Source organism: Populus trichocarpa, chromosome 4 (assembly GCF_000002775.5).
Source record: "Populus trichocarpa isolate Nisqually-1 chromosome 4, P.trichocarpa_v4.1, whole genome shotgun sequence".
Taxonomy (NCBI): Eukaryota; Viridiplantae; Streptophyta; class Magnoliopsida; order Malpighiales; family Salicaceae; genus Populus; species Populus trichocarpa.
In genome coordinates, this window is record NC_037288.2 from 6,039,950 (window position 1) to 6,046,861 (window position 6,912).

At 37.3% G+C, this 6,912-nt stretch overlaps 2 protein-coding genes across 2 annotated transcripts; one reads left to right on the forward strand and one right to left on the reverse strand.

The window, feature by feature from the left end:
• Window positions 1–1,249: 1,249 nt before the first annotated feature.
• LOC7468352 (pentatricopeptide repeat-containing protein At5g52850, chloroplastic) lies at window positions 1,250–4,295 on the forward strand. The gene has a single exon (XM_002305907.4). The coding sequence runs from the start codon at window positions 1,586–1,588 to the stop codon at window positions 3,899–3,901; it is 2,316 nt and encodes a 771-aa protein (XP_002305943.4). The 5' UTR covers window positions 1,250–1,585; the 3' UTR covers window positions 3,902–4,295.
• A 262-nt stretch (window positions 4,296–4,557) lies between these two features.
• LOC7468351 (probable NADH dehydrogenase [ubiquinone] 1 alpha subcomplex subunit 5, mitochondrial) lies at window positions 4,558–6,708 on the reverse strand. Its single transcript, XM_002305236.4, has 2 exons — window positions 6,263–6,708; window positions 4,558–4,940 (listed from the first exon to the last, which is right to left on the reverse strand). Exons 1-2 carry the CDS (start codon window positions 6,573–6,575, stop codon window positions 4,738–4,740), a joined length of 516 nt encoding a protein of 171 aa, XP_002305272.3. The 5' UTR covers window positions 6,576–6,708; the 3' UTR covers window positions 4,558–4,737.
• Window positions 6,709–6,912: the final 204 nt, after the last annotated feature.

A 6,912-nucleotide genomic window follows, 5' to 3' on the forward strand; every position in this document is an offset into this window, starting at 1 on the left:
GACAGGAAAAAAAACTCTTCCGACCCAACTTCTTACCTAACCCTAGTTTAAAATTAAACAATGTAGGAGTTGTCATGACATGACCTAGTTGACTTAGACAGTCCAGAGACAACCCGGATGACTATTAAAAAAATTCAATGATAAAATTGAGAAAAAATGATGAGATTGACAAAAATAAACCCTTTTAATTCGTCTACTTACCTAACCCGAGTTTAAAATTAAATTATGTGAGAATTATCATAATATGACCAAGTTGACTTGGCTAGTCCAAAGGCAACTTAGCGGACTAGTAAAAAAATCAAAGAATAAAATTGAGAAAAAAGATAAAATTAACAGAAAAAACATCTCGACCTGACGTCTTGCCTCACCCGGTTTATAATTAAACTATGTGAGAGTTGCTCCAACATGATCTAGTTAACTTAGCCGATTCAAGGACAACCTGAATTATTGTTAAAAAAATATGAGGATGATATTGAAAAGAAAAAAAAAAAATTGAATGGAATTTTGTTTTCACTGTATGAACAGTACATTAAGTTTGCCAAATTTTCTAGTATAGTAGGATGTTTAAAAATTAACGCAATTAAGAGTATGGCTAAAGTTGCAATGACCATGCTTTTGTTGATGAGGGCTTGAACCAGCACATGGAAGCAGAGTTTTTAAACTCCCCAAGGCCTAGTTCTAGGTTTTGATCGGGTTACCGGGTTACCCGGATTAATTTTGATTTTTTTAAAAAATTAAAATGACATTGTTTTAGTAAAAAAAAAATCAACAGGTTGCAACCGAGTTTTTAACTGGATCAACCCGTCGGGTTAGCCGAGTCACCTCGGGTTTTGACTTCCTCTATTTTTTTTAAACCCGGCCCGATTCCAGTCTCGGGTCGGCCAGGTCCCCGGTTGACCCGTCGGCCGTCGGGCCAGCTCGGGTTTCAAAACTATGCATGGAAGTCCGAAATACTGGGTATTTTTTTAATTATTATGAGTAAGATTTATTTGTATTTATTACTTATATCATTATTTTATAAAATAATTATATCCAAAAAAATAGAAATAATTCTACATCATACAATAATAACAAAATTTTATCATCTGTGTCATATTTAGCATAAACAGTAATATTTAATATAAACATGATTTTATTTATAATGCCATGTAAACATGATTTTTTTATTAAAAAAAAATTAATCCAAAAGTTACATAGCTTGTTATTATAGTTATAACCCAACGTTGGAGTTAAACTTATGGATCAACTGAAATCAATTTAAAATACAATGTTTTGATTTATTTTTTTTAAATTAAATTAAGTTTTATTCTGATTTTAATCAATTCATAAATTAACCTGCTGAATTGATTAATTTTAATTAAATTAATTTTCATCCAGTTAGATATAAAACTCAGGTCGGCTAAGATTATCACAGCTTATCGTGGAGCATGCAGCTGGGCTCTGGTTTTATCAAAGTTGAATGAGCCTGGCCTGAGGTCCCAAAAACATTCCTAAGAAATTAATCTCAAAATCCAACACATGAACTACGTCCAACTTGTTTAATGTTTCAAGAATTTGGAGATTTTAGTAGTCTTCTTTATGCAAGATGACAAGTAAAACAGCAACAAAGATCTTAAGCAGAACAGAACTCCCCTGTTTGCAAGAAACATGTTCTCATCTTATTTCCTTCTGCAACTCCAAATCTTTAAGGCAAGGTGTTTGCATTCACAGTCCAATAATCAAACTGGGTTTTCAAGACCACTTGTATCTAAACAACAATCTGCTGTCTCTCTATTCAAAGTGCTTTACTTTGGACTATGCACGCCAGTTCTTCGATGAAATGCCATCTAGAGATGTTGTGTCTTGGACTGGGATTCTTTCTGCTTATGTTAAGCATGAAAAACATGAAGAAGCGCTTGGAATGTTTCAGGAAATGATGGGTTCTGGTCCTTGTCCGAATGAATTCACTTTATCAAGTGTTTTAAGGGCTTGTTCTGCTTTAGGAGAATTCAGTGATGGAAAGTGTATTCATGGATGTGTCATAAAACATGGGTTTGAGTCAAACCAGATTTTGGGGTCCGTTTTGATTGATTTGTATTCCAAGTACGGTTCTATTGAGGAGGCATGTAGGCTATTTAGTTGTGTGGAGAATGGTGATGTTGTTTCGTGGACAACGATGATTTCTTCCCTTGTTCAAGCAGGGAAATGGAGTCAGGCATTGAGGATTTATATTGATATGATTAAGGCTGGTGTTTATCCAAATGAATTCACTTTTGTTAAGGTTTTAGCTGCAGCGGGGTTTCTTGGTTTGAAACATGGAAAAGTGGTTCATGCCCATTTGATAGTTTTCGGGGTTGAGTTGAATTTGGTAGTGAAGACTGCCCTTGTCCATATGTATTCCAAGTGCCAGAGGATGGACGATGCTGTAAGGATTTCAAAGCTGACACCAGAGTCTGATAGGTTTTTGTGGACTGCTATTCTCTCTGGGTTGGCTCAAAACTTGAAGTTAAGGGAAGCTGTAGTTGCATTTCAGGAGATGGAGGCCTCTGGAATTTTATCGAACAATTTTACATACCTGAGTATTTTGAATGCTTGCTCGTTAATTCTGTCTCTTGATTTAGGGAGACAGATCCATGCAAGGGTGATCATGGCTGGTTTGGAGGATGATGTTCCTGTTGGAAATGCACTTGTTGACATGTACATGAAATGCTCTCATGAGGTAAAAGATGGCTTGAGAGTGTTCAAAGGCATAGAGTCGCCTGATGTAATCTCTTGGACATCTTTGATTGCTGGCCTTTCTGAACATGGTTTCCATCAAGGTTCTTTTGACTCGTATATGGAGATGACAGCTTCTGGGCTGCAACCAAATTCTGTTACGCTATCAATCATCCTCAGATCCTGTAGGGCAGCAAAATCTGCAAGTCAAGTATTGAAGCTGCATGGACATGTAATCAAGACGAATGCTGATCATGATATTGTTGTCAGTAATGCTCTTGTAGATGCTTATGCTGGAAATGAAAGGGTAGATGATGCATGGCATTTGATTAGAAATATGAGCCAAAGAGATGCCCTCACATACACAGGTTTGGCCACAAGGCTCAATCAGATGGGCCATCATGAAATGGCATTACATATAATCAATCACATGTTCAACGATGACATTAAGATGGATGGATATAGCATGGCCGGCTTCTTATCCGCATCAGCTGGCTTGAATAGCGTGGAAACTGGAATGCAACTTCATAGTTATTCTGTGAAATCTGGTTTAGGCAGCTCCATTTCAGTCTCCAATGGCCTAGTTAGCTTTTATGGGAAATGTGGACTTACACGTGATGCAGAGCGAGCATTTGCAGAAATAAGAGAGCCAGACATCGTGTCATGGAATGGATTGATATCCGTGTTGGCATCGTATGGGCATATCTCTTCTGCTCTCTCTGCTTTTGATGATATGAGGTTAACCGGAGTCAAGCCTGATTCAGTTACCTTCTTGTTAGTGCTTTTCACTTGCACTCATTGTGGTTTGGTTGACATGGGTCTCGAGTATTTTAATTCAATGAAAGAAATGCATGGCATAGAGCCTCAGTTGGATCACTATGTTTGCTTATTTGATCTCCTTGGCCGAGCCGGCCGGCTAGAGGAGGCAATGGAAATACTAGAAACCATGCCTATTAGGCCAAATGCATCAATCTACAAGACTCTGCTGGCAGCGTGCAAAGTTCATAGGATTGTGCCTCTTGGGGAAGATATAGCCAGCCGAGGTCTCAAGCTTGATCCATCAGATCCTGCATTCAATCTGATGCTTGCAAACTTGTATGATAGTTCTGGACGGCCTGATTTAGCTGCAACGATTCGCAGGTCGGTGAGGGATAAAGGTTCATCTCTTCCACAAAGGAGTTGGAGTTCACATCCTGAGCTAGTGTGATGTGAAATCTTGGATCACTAACTACATAGTATAAAGATCAAGGATATCAATCTGACGATAATGAAGATCAGTTTTACCAGGATGAGAATATTGATTACCGGACTCAGTCTCCTAAATGTGCCATTAAAAGCTTCTCAGTGTACAACTTGAACTTGTAGAGACCAAGGTGTTTTCTACTTGTGATTGCACACATGGCCTGCTGCAATTAAGAAGAGCACACAGTATTGCACTGATCCCTGTGAATTTTCTGGACTTGTCCAAAGTGGTAATCCTAAACCTTATTCTCTATTTAATAGCAAACCAATTTTCTTCATTTATGGGACAGAACATTCTTAGAATTTCCATTTTACAGCGACTTTTGCAACTAATAATTATTGCAGCATTGGCAGTATCATGACACATTCGCATATTTATTATTTCCCCTTATTTACGCATTAAAGAAATCACCATGCCATCGGTGATCATAAAATAGATAGCGGGTGAATAACATACTGCTCTATCATCAGCTCTGAAATTGCTTTGCCATCCAGACATGCGCTAGTTATAGCTTATATTACAAGTGTTAACGAGATCACCATCACCAATATTCTGATCAGTCAAATAATAGATGTGTTATTTTTCACAGGAAGCAAAAGTGACTTGTAAAAAACATCAAATTTCTTGTAACACCCATTCGGATTATTGCCGGAATGGCTCAAGCCAGAGTCTCATAAATTGAATCCCATTTGAATCTGGAAAATAGGGATTACAAGATAACAAACACAAACATGACTAACAACAACGAACAGATTCAACACTAAAGCTCAGTGTTTTCTGAAATAACTGTCAGCAGCATTTTACTCCTTTGACTGCGACTCACCAGATGTGACAGCAGGTGCATCCTTTGGTTCCACACGCTTTGTCTGCACAGCCTCGAGTGTCTGGTAAAACTCTGCAGGGAGAGGACCGGGTATATGCCTTGGGACATGCTTAGGAATGGGAGCATCATTCTCTATAATTTCGCATTCATAGTCATCAGGAACGCCCCAAGGATCCCACTCTGTGTTCAACAGAACAAAATTTTCTTAGTAGTTGAAGTGATATAAAATACATAATAATGCTCTAGCATGCAATGCAGGCTTCGCGGAAATTATTAACCAGACATGATTGATGATCTCACATGTAGCTGCTTGGCAGTTTCTTCCCAAAATAAAAATGCTAGCTAACAAACCTTGAAAGCTGAAATTCATGTTTCAGATACAGCATGTTCCCCAACAAGATGCACATAAGAAAAAAATAATGACGATTCTAATGCAAATGGAAGTAAAATCAATATGCATAGTCTCTCTCTCTCTCTCTCTCTCTCTCTCTCTCCCTTTCTTCTTTTGAGAAGATATACACAATGAAAATCTTCAAAGCATACAAATTTGTAAACTTAGCAGGCTGAGAATGATATATCAAGTGGTAAAAAAAATGAACATCATTTAAGCTCATAAAAATGAGTGCCTCAAATCAGAACAAAATGGAGGAACTAAATGTAACCGACTTGAGTAAAGTCTTCATTAATAACATACAACCCTCATCTCTAAATCTATCATTATTGACAATGTACCTATAGAATCAAACTTCAATTCACATTAGACCTAGTTTAACACTGCAGTTAGGAAGGTGGAAAATGTAAAGGATCGAACTAATCTTCGTATATTTCAGACACAGTATTTAGCCAACAAGCATCAAACAAACCAGTTAGTAGCGAATGGCCACTGCAAATGAAATTTCAAGCTTGCCTTAACAAACTCCATGAGTCTCTTTGTTTCACTTTTCTATTATATATTTACTTCATTTTATTTCATTGTTTGTTTGTTTGTTTGAAGGACATAGCCAATTGCAATGCTCAAACCATACATACAAAGTATGCTTAAATTAGTTGTAAAACACGATTTAGGATCATAAAAGCTCCCTGATCTCATAATATCCTCCATTAGCCGCATCCGCCACACCAAAAACTAGTTTGGAGCTATAATTAGTTGAATTGAGCACAAATTACCAAACTTCATAACAAATGTACTACCAAAACTCATCTCTTAATACATCATTGACAAAACCCCACTCGAATCGACTGAAATTTCATCTCTCATAATACATACATTGGAAAAACACAATTTAATGATAATTAACCAAAATCAACAACCACTATTATACAAGATAATTTTCTAGATTAAAATACTTTTGAGCTCATTTATTAGCAAAAATCAAATTAAATATAAACCTAAATTATCTTCCGCCACAAGCATTGACTTATAGCACAAATAAATCTTAATAAACCATAAACTAAGCGAAATAAATCAGGAAAAAAAAATAAAATCTAAGAAATGTACTGACCGATCATTTTTTCGATGAGCTTGAGCTCATCTTGAGCTTCTTCAATAAGCTCTTCGACCTGACCACATCCAATCCGTTCCTCAATCTTCTCCCAGTCTACTTCTTCTTCACAAACTTTAAGTCTATGTGTTGTAAAGCTCTCCACTGCTTTACGGTATCCTTCATCTTCCGGAACTGCTTTGATCTCTTTTAGGGTTTTGTTGTATAGATTGATCAACACTTCTCTCGCATTCGGGGCCACATCCAATCCAACGATCCCTGTGGTTTGCTTCACCTTCGCCAGTAATGGCCGTCCGATTGCCCGCAGGAACATCGCCGATTGTCACACTGGATCACGACTGCTTTTCTTCTCTCTCTCAGTGTTGTGTTCTCTTTCGGGTTTTGGAGAGAAATGAGGAACTGTTTTGAGTTGTAATCAAGTACGGCTGGATAGGAGAAGTGAGAGAGAGAGAGAGTAGATCTTGACCGTCAATTTGAGAGTAAATCTGTGGGTCCTGGACGCTTAAGATCAAATAGTGTGGGCCATCTGTTAAGATTAGCCCACAGTGGTTCATGTAAGATTTTGGCCCAATCAAACTAGTTTCCATCTTTTATCATTAATATATATATAACAGCATCAATTTCATTAAAAAACATTAATGTATTATATA